Raw genomic sequence first — 20393 nt, 5'->3', positions numbered from 1 at the left:
AGGAAAGAGAAATATCACTGATTGCTCTCTGGGGCCTGGCCCACCCTTTCCTACTCCTAATCACATTGTGTCAGTTTAGAAATATAAAAAATAGCTATTTACAAAAGCTCTACAAAGCCTACAGATGAGTCCTCCTCCATAAAGAGGGTAGCCGATGCTTAATGACAAGCTAGAATAGTAAAGAAAGGAGACAGGCATCCAGTTGATCTGAATTACACCAGTAACCAAAAGGAGAGCCTAAAATAGCCAGAATATGTATACTCATATACTGTTCACCACTATCGTCTCCATATGGAAATACTAAATGCATTCATCAAAGCTCTTGTGCTTCAGAAACTACCTTCAATGAAGAACAAAGAACAGAAAGATGTGTAAAGTGTGGGCTAACACTCATCAAGACATCACAATAAAAATTCCAACTTCTCAGGGTGCCTGGGTGGCTCAGTCGTTAAGCGTCTGCCTTCAGCCCAGGTCATGATCCCAGGGTCCTGGGATCGAGCCCCACATCGAGCTCCCGCTTGGCGGGAAGCCTGCTTCTCCCTCTCACTCTCCCCCTGCTTGTGTTCCCTCTCTCGCTGTGTCTCTCTCTGTCAAATAAATAAATAAAATCTTTAAAAAAAAAAAAAAAACTTGGGGCACCTGGGTGGCTCAGATGGTTAAGCGTCTGCCTTCGGCTCAGATCATGATCCTAGGGTCCTGGGATCGAGCCCCACATCGGGCTCCCTGCTCAGCAGGGGGCCTGCTTCTCCCCCTCCCTCTGCTTCTCCCCCTGCTCATATTCTCTCTCTTTCTCTCTGTATCTCTGTGTCTCAAATGAATAAATAAAAAAAACCTTTAAAAAAAAAACTTCCAACTTCTCATGCATGACTAGCTAGTCTGGGATCTCTTTTTTTTTTTTAGATTTTAATTTATTTATTGGGGGGGGAGAGAGAGAGAGAGAACAAGCAGGGGGAGCGGCAGAGGGAGAAGCAGACTCCCCACTGAGCAGGGAGCCTGATGCTAGGCTTGATCCCAGGACCCTGAGATTATGACCCTAGCTGAAGGCAGACACTTAACTGACTGAGCCACCCAGGTGTCTCTGGTTTGGGGTATCTCTATCATGAGCCACCTCACAGTAAACAAAAACATTCCATAATTACCTCAGCATTCTTTCCTCCATATGAAGAAAAAAGAGCATTTAACTTGTGCCTCCTGGTGAGCTCAGCATGACTGCTCTCTCCACTTTTCCTATCTTTCCTTTCTCTTTTCCTGGTTGCCAATATTCTTACTTCCAGCTGGGCTTGGAGCAGGCCCACCGTGGCCCATCAGCAGCCTTCACCTCCTTAAAGGAAAGCAGGGAACTTGCGTCTAAGAGCATAATGAGCCCCATGTTCCTGCACTACTTTGAATGTGCGCCCCACAGCCTGAGTACAGGCAGAATGGAGAACTTGCTGTCTCATTCAGCACAATTTATTTAACCATGATCAGCACTATTCATACAGCACTAGGCCGATTCCAAACCAATCAATGATAAATTCTTCTCACATGATAAAGTACACTGACCACAAATCTATGCAAAGTGGGAAACCGGTTCTTTAAATTGTTAAGGACTCTCTGCAAACTCTCATTAATATGACTTTGAAAAGAGGTTTAAAAAGAGCCCTAAATTGGTGCAGCCACTATGGAAAATGGTATGGAGGCACCTCAAAAAATTAAAAACAGAAATTTCATACATTTCACTAGTGGGTATTTACCCAAAGAAAGCAAGAACACTAATTAGAAAAGCTATATGCACCCCCATGTGTACTGTAACATTATTTATAATAGCCGAGATATGAAAGCAACCCGTGTCCATCAACAGATAAATGGGTAAAGAAGATGTGGCGTATATGCATATAGCAAAATATTACTCAGCCATAAGAATGAGGCCATTTATGACAACATGGATGGACCTAGAGGGTATTACACTAAGTGAAATAAATCAGAGAAAGACAAATACCATATGATTTCATTTACATGTGGAATCTAAAAAACAAATGAATAAACAAGCAAAAAAAAGCAGAAACCGACCCATAAATACAGAGAACTGGTGGTTGCCAAAGGGAAGGGGGGTAGGGGTGGTGGGCAAAATGGGTGAAGGAGAGTAGACAGTATAGGCTTCCAACTACAGAATGAGTAAGTCACGGGGATGAAAAGTACAGCACAGGAAATACAGTCACTGTTAGTGTAGTCGCATTAAGGGGGAAAAATAAAAAGCCTTAGAGCTCTCTTCCTAGCAACATGCATTAACTCCCCAAATAGTTGACAGCTGAGATGCTATTGTGACTGGACCTCATGGAAAGTTCTCACTCACAAATTTTAATGAAGTATATCATATTCCTTTGAAAGTCTGAGTCCACTGCAAATGTTTTCATTTCAATAGCTAATAGAGTATCAAAGGAGAAAAATATCACAAGAAAATTAAACTTTCAATGTAACAGGCTAATTATGGCATCCAAAAAAACAAAAACAAAAAACAGCATACTGGCAAAGCAGACCCCTGCTGGTAAAGCACTTGGGGATAAATGCAGGCTCTAAATCAGACCCAAAAAAATCTTACAACCACATCAGTGAGCTAGAGAATTGGCAAGGAGCATAAATCTGCAGCACTACAAAACTCCACTCCCATCCATCCACCACTGCCTTATACATAAACTCATATCTACACATTCTGTTAAAGTAAAAAAAGCCTCCTATCACTGGAAGGTATTTGTATCAATCATAGTAATAAATGGATATTCACAGTCCTGGAAATTTACTTACTGCTGGGGAAAGGTGTGCTGGTAAGGGCTGGGAGGTATTGGAAAGGGTATACTTTAGTATTTGCTTCACTTCATGATTTTAAATTAGTTTGACAGTTAAATGCAGGAGGATCACTAATAAATGAATGCCTGCTTCACGGCCCAGGTGTTACTACCTGCTAAAGGCACTGTTCTGAGGACACTCATGATCTCTGCAGTCTTTCTAAAAATGGGTTAAACTGGGGACACCTGGGTGGCTCAGTTGGTTAAGCCTCTCCCTTCGGCTCAGGTCATGATCCTAGGGTCCTGGGATCGAGTCCCACATTATGGTATCAGGCGGGGTATCATGTGGGGAGCCTGCTTCTCCCTCTGCCCCTCCCCCTGCTTGTGCTTTTTCTCTCTCTCAAATGAATAAAATCTTAAAAAAAAAAAGGGTTAAACTGATAAGTTTACTGAGCTGAAGTAGCCGAGTCTACTGCAGCTCCCTTTAGAGAAGTTCTGCTGTGTGATACTAAATCCAAAGTTAGTTCTGTGAAGCCTCATGAATGGAAATATTGACCATTCAAGTCACTCTTTTATCTTCCATCCTTAAAATTCTGTGATCTTCTTTAAACAAAGATCATTCTGATCTTTATTGACCTAACCCCAGAAACCTCCCAGAACCCATACAGAACACGGCAAAGTAACAAAATAGTAAAACCTATGAGACATGTATTTATTTAACACATTTCCTACCCTATGTACCTACCATGCTGTGCTTAGCACTTAAATACAAAGCTACTAACTCTTAAGAAATACACAATTCCATATCATATACAATAAACACTACAAAGTCATTGCCTCATAATGATAGCCATCAGTTTTGTTCGAGGCCAATGTTAAGGTGTTGTTGATTTCATAAAAGGAACTACAGATTATAATATGAGCAAAAATAAGATGCCATGATTCCACTTTAAGGTGGCAAAGACCCTAGATTGCACACCTTATGAAATCGGCCTTGTGGAAGATGCTGTGTGTTGCTTACCCATTAGCCATCTCCCATTTTCTCCTTGCACTAGAACCCTTAGGGTTGCTGGGCCCCTCCCCAGTCCCAGGAGATGACACTTGACTATGCCAAACCGATATTTCCTATTTCACTTACTCAGGCACAGCAGTGACTGGTCTATGGTAGGCACGTACCCCAGGCCTGGCCAATGAGACAAAGGAGGATGTACACGAGGGGGTTCCTAGGCAAGGTTTTCCCCATTTTTGAAAGGTGACACAAAAGAAAACTCCCCTTCCCATCTGCCTTTGAATACAGCTGTGTGAGAATGTGATGCCTGGAACTGTGGCAGTCACCTGGTGACCGTGAAGGGACAAGCCCAAGGAAGAAAGACAATAGACTGAAGATGGCAGAACAGAAAGATGGCAAGCACCTGTGTGCCTGATGGTGTCCTTGTGCTGATTTAACCAATCCTAGAACTCTCTATAAAGAGATCTTAAGTTTTACTCATTGTTCCTGCAGAAATGTAGCTTAGTATTCTGTTACTTACAGCTGAAAGCATCCTGGCCATACACACAGGCCCATTTAAAAAAAAAAAAAAACAGGATCAGACAGGTGCAGACTCCAAAGTGATTTCTTCTTAGGCAACTGCAGAATGTAGAAAGGAAAACCACTTACCTTCTTTCAGGTCATTTAGATCCCTGCTCAAAGATTCACCCCCATCAAAGCTAACAAGAAGCCTAAAGTAATCACACACAGAATTCAGGTGGGCTCAGCATGAATTGATTGTGCCCTATTTTCTGGACATGTGGCAAGATCAAATCACCTGGCTAACTGTTGCCAAACTACTTCCAGTCCTCTAGGAGCATCACACAGTAGACCCTGGCATACTATAACGTCCACAGTGGCCTAATTCACTTCATTTCCCTTTGCAATTTTGGACCAGAATGCTGGAGGCAATGTTAACATGGCATAAAGAGAACATATATGTATGCATGTCCTTATGTGGATAACCCATTTTTACAGAGTGCCAATATATATGCAAGGTATTTTTCTTGGGACCAATAAAGTAAAAGACCCCAAAAAGTTTAAAATAAAGACTATCCGGGGCGCCTGGGTTGCTCAGTTGGTTAAGCGACTGCCTTCGGCTCAGGTCATGATCCCAGAGTCCCAGGATGGAGTCCCACATTGGGCTCCCTTCTCAGCAGGGAGTCTGCTTCTCCCTCGAACCCTACCCCCTCTCATGCTCTCTCTCTCGCTCTCTCTCTCAAATAAATAAAAAATCTTAAAAAATAAAATAAAATAAAGACTATCCTTTAGGAGGGGAAGAATGAAGGGGGGGAAATCAGAGGGGGAGATGAACCATGAGAGACAATGGACTCTGAAAAACAAACTGAGGGTTCTAGAGGGGGGGGGTGGGAGGATGGGTTAGCCTGGCGATGGGTATTAAAGAGGGCACGTTCTGCATGGAGCACTGGGTGTTATGCACAAACAATGAATCATGGAACACTACATCAAAAACTAATGATGTAATGTATGGTGATTAACATAACAATAACAAATTAATTTTTAAAATTAAAAAAAGACTATCCTTTAAAACTCAAAATATAAAAATTAGCATAATGTGTGTAGCTTCTCTTAATGACCCTAGCTTATAGCATCTCCCTCCCCTGTATGCACAGACCATTCATCAAATCCTATAGTGTTAAGGGAACCTATAAAAATGATCAAAGTACTTATTTTTATGTATATATATGTGTAATGAATTTATTAATTTAATATGCTAGAACAGTAAGATCAAAAAAATCGTAATGGAAGATGTTACCACACACTACTACTGGGAGCACCTAATTGAGTCCTTACTTTGGGCCAGGCATTATTACAAACACCTCAGGGAGGACTTTGGAGTCCTCACAAAATCCTAATATGTAGATATTATTACCCATGTTTTACAACTAAGAAAACCGGGACACAGAGACGTTAAGCAACTTTTCCAGAATCACACAACCAGTGAGTGGCAAAGCCGGGATTACAATACAGGCAGTCTGGCTCCAGAGTCCATGCTCTTATTCATTATACTGCCTCCATGATTAGCTAACGCTCCAAATTAAAATCACTCACCATAACAATTCCAACTGCTATGAGTCATTTAATAATTGTAATAGAAATGCAATACATGTCTTAAAATGAGTAAAAAACTAATCCAAAATCTGCAAGGACAGGAGACAGTTTATCTGCTGGAGAGTTACCAAAGATTTCAACATTACTTGCTCTAAAAGGGTATTTACTCAGATTCCGGTCTTTACTCAGATTCCTGAAGAACTGTAAAATGTCAGCTGAATAGACATATACCATCCAGACTGATAAATTTCCTGAAAACATTCTACGTATCCTAGGTCCATCAAGATCACAGATCACCAAAGGTATACCAGAGATCATCAAAATGACAAGACTGTTACTGCAACACAAAAATTCAGAAGTAAAGGGTGGACTTACCCACTAACGTCATGGAAAATCCCTGGAGAATGACACCATTTCCAAAGCTGCCCCTTCTCCAACTGCTAGATTTCACTCCTCCCACAAAGCTCACAAACCTAAGATAAACTTGAACTTTATATGTGTGTGGTTATAAAAGATGGCATCTGTGAGAAATCTGAATGTAGCACTGTTGGTGACCTGATTTAGACCTGACTCCTCACTACAACTCTTATTTTGACACACTTAGGACCCTGATCACTTGCTTGGCACATGGTGAACTGGATTACATAATCTTTACAGAAACAACAGGAACACATCTTACATTCCCACCTAGCCTGTAAACTCCCAAAGGGTAGGATCTGCACTAAATGCATTGTGTTCTGACAGTAACTGCGACAAATGAGGAACCTAGTAGTCTAGTCACTCAGTAAACACCTGCTGAATCAATGACTGAATGACAGGAAGTAAATAATTCAAGGAAATAAAGGAAGAAAGAACACGAGGCAAACTGCAAGGCAAAATAAAATATATCAGCCTGAGATGTGAATTATCATGTGTGTTTTTCCCCCAGATTAGCTGGCAGTCACCGGATAGTTTTAAAGATGAAAAGGGAACAGATTGTTTCTCCATACCTTTAATCAAAACACCTTAAGTATATCTGGCATTTAACCAGTAAATTAAAGAATACAAGCTTCTTGGTGGCCAAGTTTATATCCTTTTGTTTCTTTTGTAAGGAATGAGTGGAGACTAAAAGTAAACAAGAAAAACAGTTTAAGAATAAAATTCTATTGTGCCCTTCCAAGCAGCCTGTGGTTAAAAAGATGTCCATCAACAAAATTCTACGATTACTAAAACCAAACTGTCAGCACCCAAGCAAAACAAACTCAACTCCCTTTCCTGTTCTCCTTTACATATACCTGGGATGGTAATACTGACCTACTTTATAGAACTATCATGAGGATTAATCAGCTTAAAAATGTCACGCACGTCCAGAGGAAGAGAGATTATAATACCTATAGTTAACCACTTCTACAATTAACAAATGAACTCGGTCTCGTGTATCACAATGCAAACCACTGTTAGTTACTTAAAAATAACACTGCAAGTTTTTAAGTCACAAATAGGGGCTCCTGGGTGGCTCAGTTGGTTAAGCATCTGCCTTCAGCTCAGGTCATGATCCCAGCGTCCTGGGATGGAGCCCCCCATCAGCCTCCCTGCTCAGTGAGGAGCCTGCTTCTCCCTCTGCCTGCCCCTCCCCCTGCTTGTGCTCTCTCAAGCGCTCTCTCTGTCAAATAATAAAATTTTTTAAATCTTTAAAAAAAATTAAAGAAATAAAGAATATGCGCTCATTAATAAGTACATATTTTCTAAAACTTTCAAGTATCTTTAAAGAAAATAGGCTGAGTACAGACAGGAAAAAGTAACTTTTGATGACCCACCCCAGCAAATAAAATTATTAAATGACACTGCTCCTGAGCTCCAGGCATCTGAACTAGAAAGCTGTCCACGCAGCTAAACAGAAGTCACCACATCCCATAGGGTTTGATTACTCCCACCGTCGTCATCATCATCAGAAAGGGTTGTGCAGCCTCCCAGACCACCTGCCAGCCCTAATGAGGAAGGGAGGGGGCTTCTAACAGTGCAATATTGAGATCTGAACATTTCCTGTGGCACCTTCTGCCTTTTATATCAGGGTTATGCCCATAGAAACATGCACTTCAGTAATAGGAAGTCATTACAGGATGTCTTCCATTTCCTTTCAGCTCAGCTAGTTTGCTTTCGGCAAAAGCTGATTAACGTGAGAGAGTTACCTCGTCCTTCAGATGCCCGAAAGGAACTTGGTAAGCTAGCTGAAAGTGTTACTTCTACCAGGGTTAGCAGCAACCACAGCTCTGGGAATTGACGCTTTTGAGATATTCCGCTTTTGAGATATTCCGCTTTATAAACCCCATTTATCAAACAGCGGGAGAGCTGTTACATATGGTGATGGGCATTATGGAAATGCTTAGGTTGAATACAAAATGTGAATGTGAATTGGATTAAATTACCTGCAAGAAAGAGAGAAACTAACTCGGGAGGAAGTAAAAGGAACCAATCATAGATATGAATCAAACAGGGTTGCACAGAAATGTTAGAGTCTGCTTTAAATGGTTACCCTTGAGGTTTCCAATGAAAAGGTTTCCCGGAATGTCAATGCAGATTTTTAAAAATTTAACATAGTCGGGGCACCTGGGTGGCTCAGTCGTTAAGCATCTGCCTTCGGCTCAGGTCATGATCCCAGGGTCCTGGGATCGAGTCCCATGTCGGGCTCCCTGCTCGGCGGGAAGCCTGCTTCTCCCTCTCCCAATCCCCCTGCTTGTGTTCCTGCTCTCGCTCTCTCTCTCTCTGTCAAATAAATAAATAAAATCTTAAAAAAAAAACTTTAAAAAAATAAAAAATAAAAATAAAAATTTAACATAGTGAAGTTAGATTAAATAATTGCACCTACCACAGTTCTTTGTCTACTCAAAATAGAAAGGTCAGAAGAGGTTTACATAAATTCAGACATCCCTAATAACACAAGGATTAGCTGGTGCTAAAATCCCAATATGAAGAATCAGAGTATGCATGGGGAGAGGAGACCTGTGGGTTTGGCTGAAGAATACAGTGCTGACAATGTGGCTGGGTGGGAATAAGAGAAGCAGAGTAAACTAAGGTAAAATCCTTGAATTTTTTTTTCTAAGGGCAACCAGTTTCTATTTTAGTTTAACAAAATATTTCAAAGATGTGCTTAATGTTCAGTTACAGTTTAGTCACTTATTTAAAAAATCATAATTTGGGGAAAAACTCATGTTTTGCTTGCTTTATTAAAAAAGAAAAAAAAATTTAAATTTAAAAATTTAAAAAGGAGGGGAGGACACCTGGGTGGCTCAGTTGGTTAAGCTACTGCTCAGGTCGTGATCCTGGAGTCCCAGAATCGAGCCCTGCATCGGGCTCCCTGCTCGGCACGGAGTCTGCTTCTCCCTCTCACCCTCCTCCCTCTTGTGCTGTCTCTCATTCTCTCTCTCTCAAATAAATAAATAAAATCTTAAAAAAATAATAAAAAATAAAATTCTTTAAAAAAAAAAAAAGGAGGGGAGGCACACAAGTCTTCCTATAATGTAGTTCTGTAACTCTATGTCTTCAGAAATTATGAGATGAATTCATGGGCAAAAACATGCGGAAATTAGTTTAATAATCCTACAATTTTTTCACCACTGAAACTATCCCTGATTTTTGGAGAGGTAAGGTTGATAATCACAATGTGATGGGGAGAATGAAGGAGAGAAAAGTCATATGGGAGACAAATATACAAAACAGTTATAATCCAACTGTTTTTTGTTTTTTTTTTTAAAGCTGGACATTGAGTTTAGATGGGACTTTGATATTCTGCCCATAAAAAATGCTTCTGGGAATCACAGGGCTCTTTGCCTTTGGCCAAAGCACAAATGAATGAGTCACAGAGATACACAACCTAGAACCCCAGGCTGCCCAACACACTGGGAAAATATCAGACCTTCATTAGCAGGAGTTTCAGTATTTGATGTGTCCTTGAAATGCCCTCTCTCCATCACACACAGAGACACACACGAAGTTGGTCACATAAGAGCAGTACTAAGAAGTAAGAGAAATGCACAGTAGCCGCAGGAACAGCAAAAGCAATAGGTAACTATTAGATGCTCTCAAGGAGAAAAAAAAGAAACCCTTTAAAATCATTGTGGAGTGCTTTATACCACTGCTATGTCACAGGTATAGGATTCCTCCTAAAAAAAAATGAATTTGTGTCCCTTGCAACCATGCCAATTAGAGACAATGTGTATAAACTGATCAACTGGCAGGACAGACTCAAGGTGCATGTTCTGACAGAAGAGTCTCATCCCATCATCCCGGTGCATCCCCTACCCCATCTTCCTCCACCTTTCCTTCCCCTCACTCTTTAATCCTTCACACTACAAAGTCCTCTGGTCTGGGCAATGGTGTGGACTTGAAATCACAAACCCGCCCACTGCCCCCAGAAGCATCCTGAGAAAGTGCTCTTCTATCAAGTTCCCTCCCCAAACAGCACAGGGGTTACTTAGGGCCAGCACAGGCTACCTGAAACAGGGTCTGTCACTGACTTCCCCACCTCTGCCTAGCAGCTCTCCAGGTCACAGTCCTCAAAAAACATATGGAAAAAACAAGCTCATTCTCTTTTTCCCAGTCATTAAAAATAAACCCAAATGGTCCCCAATTTAGAACACACCTACCAATGAAAAAAGTTAAAAGAGAGGGAGGTGCCCACCCACATAATCTTTCCATTCAAAGAGGCACTATTTCACAGCTGCTATGGAGTTTAAAATTAACAGACAAGCTTAACCAACAACAGAAGTTTCTGGAAACTACTGTAATTTACACTAGGGCCTTGCTTATTACAAATTTAGATTACAAGCATGGGCTGGATTCTGTGGCTGAATCCAAAAGCCTTCTTGATGCACCTCTAGCTCCAGTCTCTTGCAGTCACTCAGCCTTGCCTACAGGGAGCGGCTGCAGGCTGAGGCGTCGGCCTGACCCAGTGTGCAGGCTGAAGCAGTGACTGCTCCTGCTCACTCACTCCCAGAGCCCACAGACCACCCACCACTAGCTCCATGGAGCTGTCAGGAGGTTCCACTGGAACAACGTCACATTGCACTGAGGTGCATTCACCAGGGGGCCTCCCACAGGTCTTTGCGATGGTTGGACTGCAAGCATTTTGTTTCCTTTCTCACCTGCCACCCCAGGTTGAATCCTCTCACCCCAGGTTCTAAGACAAAGGTGGGTGGGGGGGCGGGCAGGCTGCCACAGAGGACAGAGTCACAGAGCAGACAGACAGGAGGACGGGAGCAGGGCAGCCTTCACAGGCCACAGGTAGCTTTGCTGAGTCGTCTTTACCATTCGAATCTACTGCATCAGGAGCTACACCACCACAGGAAGTCTCCTTTTACAGGAAAGGGAACTGAGCTCAGAAATAGAGACGGGTAACGCCTACACCTGGTTTGTCTGACTCCAGAGTTCACCCTAACTGTATTGTCTCTGCAGTCCTGGAAAGATCTCCTCCTGGTCCCCAAAATCCTCCCTTCAAAGGCTGGCCAGGGTAAGGACAAATCCTTCACGGATCATTGGTATGAAGAGGGCCTTAAATGTCTCTAAGTCCTGGCTGAACGTACACATTCCCATAGGAAGGAGCGAGCTGTTGGACTGTGACTCGCCATTAATCTCTCTCTAGGCATTAGTGGTAGATACTGGCTCTCACTTGAGGAAACAGAGCAAGAAGAGGAGTCTCATGTAAGATACAAGTGAGTTTTAATAGAAGGAAGGGAAAGAAGACCTTGGTTTTTTACTCTTTTCCAAAAAGAAAACCATTTTTAGAAATCAAAAACGTTCCTGCATATTATACTTTTATGTTAATTGGTAAAACACATAATGGGTAGGGTTTACTAATTCAATTATGAATTGGTAGCACATTTATTGAAATTTTATTTTAATGAATAACAGAATCTACTAACATTTGAAAACCTGTAGGATCAGGTGCATTGTACATATAAAGGTGTACGAACATATGGCTCATGCTACAAACTCCTTCCTTGAAATCCCAAGAGTCCAGGGCCCACATGTTAGGAAAGCCCTGACAGAACACTGGGATTTGCTCCAGGTGAGCAGGCCTGATGGGATGTCTTAGGGAGGGCTCCAATGAGGGAACCCAGGGCAAACAATGGGGAAGGAGCCCACGAATCATACTTCACATACTTCATAATTTTGCTTAAGACCAGCCCTATGGCCCTTTATCCAATGGTCAAATTATTAATTTATAAATTCATACTGACATTTGGGCAGGTGAACTATGGAACACAGCCACTTGCTATGGGAGGGAATAAATATGAGAAATGAGGGAGACAGTGTGTCATGGTAAAAATTTAGCTCATCCTGATGCCAAACTGACCTTCCTAAATAAACACGAAAGAGTAAAATTATCTAGAAAAAAAACTGAAAAAATTTAGCTCATCCTGATGCCAAACTGACCCTCCTAGATAAACATGAAAGAGTAAAATTATCTAGAAAAAAAAACAGCAAGGCTGTTCTTTAATGAAGCTTCCGTATCTTCACTTGATTTGGATTGAATAAAAGATAATAAGTAACAAGCAAAATGACACCTGCCCATGTTAGTGTGAAAAACACAACATGGTCACAACTAAAGACCCTACCTTATCATTTCTCACCAAAAGGAGACCCATTTAAACATCATCACTACTACTTCCAAAATCCAAGACTGAGAAAGTACCTCATAGATTCATTCATGCTACATATATACTCAAGGTCAAACTCACACAGAAAAAGTGGGAAGAAAATAAATTGAAATCAGCGGACTTTAAATATGTACAGCCCCTTTCACCCTCCATCACCAGTCTTGCCACACTATTCAACATTCCCTGAACAAGGATTGCACCTTGATAGCCATGCCTTTAAAACAAAACAAAACAAAACAAACCACAGGGTACACTCAGGTGTGTGCAATAAGCTGGGTGTTCCCGCCACATGCATACACACACACAGACACACACACTTGCCGAAGTCCTACTATGCTTCTTACTTGACCCCCAAAGGCAGAATGGATCCCGCTCCCCAGCTCCCTCCAGCATATTCTTCAACTTACTTCACACATCCTTCCACGGGGGATCCCTGGAGCCACATCATCACTAACTCCCATTCAACTATCTCTTCACACGAGCACAGTGCTTAGCCCAAAATGCTAAACAAAAGCATGTTGCCAAAATTGATGAATGAACACGCAATTAGAAGGAAAAATGAGGTGAAAATGCTTCTGATATTGACTGTGTGAGGGTTACAAATCCACAAATGATCATAATGTCTTAGCATTCAATTACCAGAGAAAAATCTCTCTAACTCTGAACTCGTCAACCTCCACCCCCACCCTGGCCAGTGATATTACATATGTTATCTAATAAGATGAAAAAGGAAAAGTCTGGTTTTCTGACAAAAAGATCTGACTTGAACACAAAAGTTCCAAACAGTAAGAGATCCCTGCACCAGATCAGAGCCCCTCGAAAGATAAACACTCAGTGAGGTAATCTTCAACCCGCTCTCCCCCTTCCCTCGGCCTTTCTCACCAATCATGGAGGCGAACTAGGTGTGCTTACCTGGCTTATTTCCTTCCCTCTCGTGGCCCAGCTGCCCCTTGGTGTTCAAACCGCAGGTGTAAACTTCCCCATCCTCCAGCAGGAACACGGAGTGGTTTCCTCCACAGGCCACTTCCTTGACGCTTCTATCGGATATGAATCCACACACCTGTGGCTCAGCCACAATCCCTTGCAGGTTGGTGCTGATCCCAGGTTGGCCCAGAGACCAATATCCCCAACATAACATTGTTCTGATCCTTCAGGGAGTCATGTAGCCTAGAATAGAGTTCTGTAAAAAAAAGGTTAAAAAAAGAGGTCAGAGAAAATAACTTTTAAGTAATAAATATAATCAATTTTAAAAAGAACACTCCCCTTAATATTCTCCAGATACCTTGCATCTCAAAATAATACATATTAATATCGTTGAAAATATTTATAGTAATGATGCTATTTTTGTGTTTCAGTAGGAGTTTAAAAAAACATTTCTAAACAAATTTTGTTTGTATAAATGAATAGTGAACACAAACAGAATGTGACTTTTAGATCGCTGATAAGGAACTCCGAGCACAGGAGACTCGCTAAAACAATCTTTGCAAACCATTATGGCAATAACAGTCTGGAAATTACCCTCCTAATTTCATCTTGTCCTTTCCCCTTGCCCCTTTTGAGTTTTTTGCTTATTTCATGTTATAAAATTTTTTGAACTAATTAACTCCTTTAGGTAACCTATTGTTAGCTTGGACAGTAATAATTCACCACTTGAAACAAAACATAATAATAATAATAATAATAATAATAATAAAATGAAAAAAAGAAAAATGGGGAAAAAATGTTATCTTCTCTGCCATTTCTTCTTACACATCCTTCTGGCTCAGAGTCAAGCTTCACTTCCTACCTAAAAGCCCCTAGGGATCATTCCAGCCACAGTCAGCCTGCATCCCTCTGACACATCTACTATAGTGTCTTGATTGGAGACTTTCTCTGTGGTTTGTTGTTTTTTTTTTTTTTTTGCTTTTTTTTTTTTAAAACTTAACTCCTCAGCCAGAGCCTAACTCCCTTAAATAGGGAACACAGTATAACATACCTCTCTGACTTAGCAGCTACTCAATCAACTTTTGACTGATCCTTGCTGACTCCAACCCAAAGTTTCACCACCTTTTAGAAATTTATGCTTCCCTTTCATACAAACAAAAACAAAATCTCATCGCGTTCTACCAGTTCACACTCACTAGGATGGCTATAATCAAAAAGGACAGATAATAACAAATGTTGGTGAGGATGTGGAGAAACTGGAGCCTTCTACATTCCTGGGGGGAACATAAAAATGTGCAGGTCCTTTGGAAAAATATTCTGGCACTTCATCAAAAGGCTAAAAATATAGCTACCATATGATCTGGCAATTTTACCCCGAGGTATATATATATCCAAGAGATTTGCAAATATATGTCCACACAAAACCATGTACACAAGCTCCTGGATGGCTCAGTCGGTAAAGCGTCTGACTTTGGCTCAGGTCATGCTCTCAGGTTCTTGAGATGGAGCCTCATGTCAGGCTCCCTGCTCAGCAAGGAGTCTGCTTGTCCCTCTGCCCCTCCCCACGCCTCATACTCATGTGCATGCATGCTCTTTCTTGCTCTCTCTCAAATCTTAAAATAAAAACACACACAAAAAAACTTGTACACAAATGTTCATAGCAGCATTACTCATAATACCAAAATGCAGAAATAAACCCAAATACCTATCAATTGATGAATGGATAAACAAAATGGGGTACTTCCATACCACAGAATATTATTTCACTACCTATGGTAATGTTATCTGACTTATTCTTTGAACTCTTAAGGCTTTCAGAAAAGGCATGGAAACCCAAAATAAAATATAAAACTGAATCTCAAGAAGCTTTCTTAACCAAAAAGTTCTGTTTCTTCCCAAGATTTGTATTCCTTGTCTAGACTCTAGAACTAAAAGGACATTAAGCTTAGCTGTTATTCTTTGAGTTAATTACAAAGGGAGGCAAGATAAAACACAAACTGGGGCAGGGGGTAAGATAATACATTTTAAAAGACCAGAAAAATCACATAATCTTTTCATAATTTAACTTTCCCAACTAACTTCTTTCATCATTTTTAATGTTTCGTGAATTCGTCTTATCTCACCTACCAATAATTACATAAGCAGCATCATAGAGCTTACTATGCAACAGTCACTGTGTTAATAAGCATTTTACATCATTATTTCATCTTCACAAAAACCTTGTGCCATAAATACTATTTTTAGCTTCATTTTCTGATAAAGCAAGCCTCAGAGAGACGAGAAGCATGCCCAAGGTCACACAGCTTGAAGGCGTCAGAACCAGGCTACGAATCTAGGCCTGATACCAATGTCCACAGTCTTATCCACTGGGCTACACTGCCTCCCAAGCAGGTCACCTACAGGAGCAAGAACACAAAAATTACTTGCAGAATGACTAACTGTACTCAGGATACAATATAGTATGCCCTGCAAAGTTGAAAATAAAGTTGCCCTCTGAGAGTGAAACTAGTCAGAATTAAGAGATAATGGCTGAGATTAGGCAGCTGTAGCATTAAGCCATCCCCTTAACCAGCCAAGTACAAACAGTGCATCTAAAAATATGACATCAAGAAACTACAATTGTATGTCTGCAAAAAGATCTATATACAATGCTCACAGCAGCTTTATTCATACTAAACAAAAATGGCAACAACCCAAATGTCCATCAACAGGAAGCTGGATAAACAGACTGCAGTATATTCATACAAGGAAGCCCCTGTATGTTCCTTGTATGAATATACAGGGCGAGGGGGCATGGCTGAAACCCACTTAACGTAAAAGCAAGCTGCAACTCAATGTGACGCAATCCTTCTGAATGATAAAGGTTTAAAAAAAATTCCTCAAGGGTGTTATCAACTGCTTTTTTTATTTTATTTTTTTATTTTTTTATTTTTTTTTAAATATTTTATTTATTTATTTGACAGAGAGAGAGAGCAGGAGGAGCAGCAGAGGGAGAGGAGAAAGCAGGCTCTCCGCTGAGCAGGGAGCCCGATGCGGGGCTCGATCCCAGGACCCTGGGATTATGACCTGAGCCGAAGGCAGACGCTTAACGACTGAGCCACCCAGGCGCCCCATCAACTGCTTTTTTTAAATCCATGTCCCAAAGTCCCTCTTCATCTAGTAACAAATTCGCTGCTCTCTTGTACAAGGGTAAGCATGACCCTGGCTAAGCCAATCAAAGAACACCCCTCCAGGGGCGCCTGCCTGACTCAGTCAGTTAAGCTTCTGCCTTCAGCTCAGGTCATGATCCCAGAGTCCTGGGACTGAGCCCCGCATCGGGCTCCTGCATTGGGCTCCCTGCTCCGAGGGAAGCCTGCTTCTCCCTCCCCCTCTGCTGCTCCCCCTGCTTGTTCATGTTCTCTCTCTCTGTCAAATAAATAAATAAATAAAATCTTAAAAAAAAACAAAAACAAAAAACCACCCCCAAAGCCATCACATGACCCCCCACCAAGCCAGAGAAGGCCACCCCTAAGCCACAAGACATGACCACAGCAAACCAATCAGAGAACGCCCCCTAAGCCATTTTGACTGGTTCAGGGATAGGTTCACACTCCCAAGGGAGCCAGAGTCCTTCCCCATGAAGCTCACTGGAGCTCTAAAGGAAGACTGCCTTTTGCCTCTGAAGGATAACTGAGGCTGCTGCGAGCTCTGTTCCCTGCCACACGAGGATACCTGTAAGACATTATTACCCTCCTAGCCACAGAGTTTCAAAGACAAGAGACAGAACCAGTCCCAATAATGTTGCTTAGCGGGGGATACCCTCTTGTCTGGTGCCAGAACCACCACCTTCACTCTTCCCGACTGCAGGTGTTCTTCATTATTTGTGGGCTCCATGCATGTGAATTTACCTACTCACTCACATGTATTTGCACCCCAAGAGCGATACTTGGAGCATCTCTGCAGTCCTTCTCGGATAGGGGCAGAGAGGTGAAAAATCTGAGTCACCCTACGCACACGTTCCCAGCCGAAGTCAAACAAGAGGATGCTCTGCCCTCTCGTTTCAACTCTCATACTGTAAAGAAGTGGTCTTTCTGCCAACTATTTAGTGCCAGACTTTTCAGATTTTTACAGTTTTTGTTGGTGATTTTGCTATTTAAAATGCCACCAAGCACAGCGCTGATGCTGCCTAGTGTTCCTAAGTACAAGAAGGCTGTGCTGTGCCTCGCCAAGAAAATACATGGGTTAGACGAGCTTCACTCGCGCATGAGGTATAGTGCTGTCGGCTGTGAGTTCAATGTTAATGAATCAATCATGGGATAGATCTAAGGAAAGGAAGAAGGAATTTGCTGATCTACACGTGTGGTGGCTGTGGAAAGTGCTAAAGTAACATCTACAGTGCATAATGAAGCTACAGAAAGACGGAAAAGTAGCTGAATCTGTGGATCCAGGAGATGACTGTAGTGTGTGGTGGACGGCATTGCTGGGAGGCTGAAAGCCAAAGAAGTACACCGTCGCATTACCGAGGATCAGAAAAATGTTAAAAACCCTCTTAGCTAGAGTTCTGTCATAAAGAAATATTGTACACAATTAATCACTTGTAAAAAATACATATTAAACTGGGCATCTAAACAGAAATACGCATAAAACACACACAAAACAAGGTCATATAAGGATTGGCTGAGCAGAGGCTCTCAGCAGGAACCTAACTAACCCTGTATTTCTAGAAGAGCAGTAGCTCAGTATTCACTAATTCAGTGTTCGCAGTGGCTTTGTAGAACACAACTACCACGAAGAACAAAAATCAACTGTATACAGTCTGAATCTCCCTTTTGTGTTTATTTAAGATTGTTCAAATTGGATTTCTGTCACTTGAAATTTTAAAAAAAGTCCTGACTGATAATATTAATAATTACATTATTAATAATAACAGCAGGTAAGACGTAATTTGAGCTTACTCTGAGCCTGGCACTTTTTCCATGTGCTTCACAGATATTAACTCATTTCATCTTCTATGAGGTAGGTGCTGCTATTATCATGTCTAACCTATAAATGAAAAAAAAGTGGAACCAGAAAGAAAGGATAAAGGAAAAGAAAAAGATAATAAAACAGAGAATGAAGGGACTTGACTAAATCACACAACTAGGCAATGGCAGAGTTAGGATTTAAGCCCAGAGTTTGTGCTCATGACCATTATGCCATCTAATAAGGAACCTAGAAAATAAGGAACCAGCCAAAGGGTCAGAACTTCCCAATGTCTCCAGCACCGTCCAGAGAGAAAGGGCACCATTACCAGTGAACCCATGTGAAATGCTAAGTAATCACTGCCCAATAGTGGAGGTGGGTAGATCAGACTCCATAACATTAGTCATTAAATTCACCCAGCCACTTGCCATACTTAGATTCCATAATTAACAAGCACCTTAAATAACTTGGTTTCTAAGGCAGCTTCTACTATGGGGAAAGAACACCGTGACCAGCTGACCCAAATGTCCCAGCCTTCTTGGCATTTCTACTTCTCATTATTAATTTAGCATCCTGGATGTATTAGCTTCTTGTAAGTTTTTTTAGCATGAGTTAGTCTTTGAGAGTCAGCTGAACTCTGGGTGCTTTGGCCAACTGCAAGCCTGAGTAAGCAGCCTGATGTATGGCCTCATCCTGATTTTACTACCATTCATTTCAAAAAAGACAAATAGAACTATTGTTCAAGAAAACTTCAAAAATCCTTCCCACCTGAGTTATAGTAATGGAATTTTCAAGTAGTCAAATAACAACTACTTACTAGGAGAAGTAACGAAGGAGGAACCACAAATAAAATGTATTCCCATGAATGGATTAAAAACCCTAATTAGAAGTGTGATCTAGGTCATCAGGATGCTCTGCCAAAACTATAGCAGGAGGCACTAAAATCATCTAGCTTTCAGGAGAGAAGTTCAGCGCAGTGCAGAGAAGCAGCCGTTAATACAGCTTTCACTTAAAAGTACACCCTAGAAGAACCCCCAAATCTAGCAGCGACCGGCATCTGTGAATTTAAGGTCTAGCTTCAGAACTGTTCTTCATCACTTGGCATTTTGCTCTCCCAGGTCCTCCCACCCCTTTTTCCTCACCCACTGTCTCTCCCTTGCTCCTAGAGGAGTGGAATATTCTCCTTCCTTTCAGAACACACAATTATGAACAGTGCTGCAGAAGGATACAGGACTGCACTCTGGCTCAGCACCTACGCCAGCCACTGCAGTCCCAGCCCCTCCTTCTCCTGCCTGACTGCCCCATCACAAAGCGAGAGGAAGGAAGATGTTCTGTTCCCTCCATGTCACACCTGGTACTTTTCCCAGCCCTTCTCCTCATCTATTTTGGTAAAAGATTCAGGATAATCTCAGCAGGGTTTAAAGGTCAAAAGGACTAAAGTTCAAGCCTGAATTAACCACACACTAGCTGTGAAATCTTGGGGAAGGTATTAGCCACTGTTTCCTGTTTCTAAAATGGGGAGAAGGGTGCTTAGCACGATGCCCAACACACAGTACTAACTGACCAATAAATGTCAACTGCTCTATCACTGTTACTCCCTAGTCCTAGTGTTCTTCCCCGAGACCCTCAGCAAACAGGACAGCCCCCAAAAGAGGCTGGGGGTGTGACTCCTTTCTTCCTCCCCGTGGTTAGCGTTAGCTACGTTCCGCCAAGTCTGTGCCACAGCAAAGCAGCCCTACCACCATCTGTCATAACTTTCATGAAGGGGATTCGAGGTTGCTAGGACAAAGTTTTCTGCATGTCTTTTCTTTCAAATTCTGGGTGGGGGGCGCGGGTAGATAAAACTCTTTTTATCAGTCCTAGTAAGCTGAATGCTAAAAGATAAGCTGCAATTCCTAAACTTTGTCTCATTAATCAGACCATGCACACAGCAGCCTAACGACTGATTCTTATTCTTTGTCTGAAAGCCACTGGAACCTAAATAACACTCGGGCAGGACTTCTAATCTCATTCATAATAGGGATAAGCGTC

The 20393-nt window shown here is 41.7% G+C and overlaps 1 protein-coding gene across 4 annotated transcripts in view; it reads right to left on the bottom strand.

Annotated features, from left to right (window-relative positions):
• HERC3 (HECT and RLD domain containing E3 ubiquitin protein ligase 3) overlaps positions 1-20393 on the bottom strand; it is a 118294-nt gene that overhangs the window by 91768 nt on the left and 6133 nt on the right. For 3 of the 4 annotated variants that reach the window (XM_036122731.2, XM_036122734.2, XM_036122732.2), the window contains exon 3: positions 13410-13677. In XM_036122731.2, coding sequence (XP_035978624.1) covers positions 13410-13635 — 226 coding nt within the window. In that variant the 5' untranslated portion in view covers positions 13636-13677. Of the gene's footprint in view, positions 1-6237; positions 6416-13409; positions 13678-20393 lie in introns of those variants that run through there. The other variant, XM_036122735.2, reaches the window with a different exon arrangement.

Source organism: Halichoerus grypus, chromosome 3 (assembly GCF_964656455.1).
Source record: "Halichoerus grypus chromosome 3, mHalGry1.hap1.1, whole genome shotgun sequence".
NCBI classification, from domain to species: Eukaryota; Metazoa; Chordata; class Mammalia; order Carnivora; family Phocidae; genus Halichoerus; species Halichoerus grypus.
Note: the sequence above shows the minus strand (reverse complement) of the source record. Positions and strands in the feature narration are given on the sequence as shown.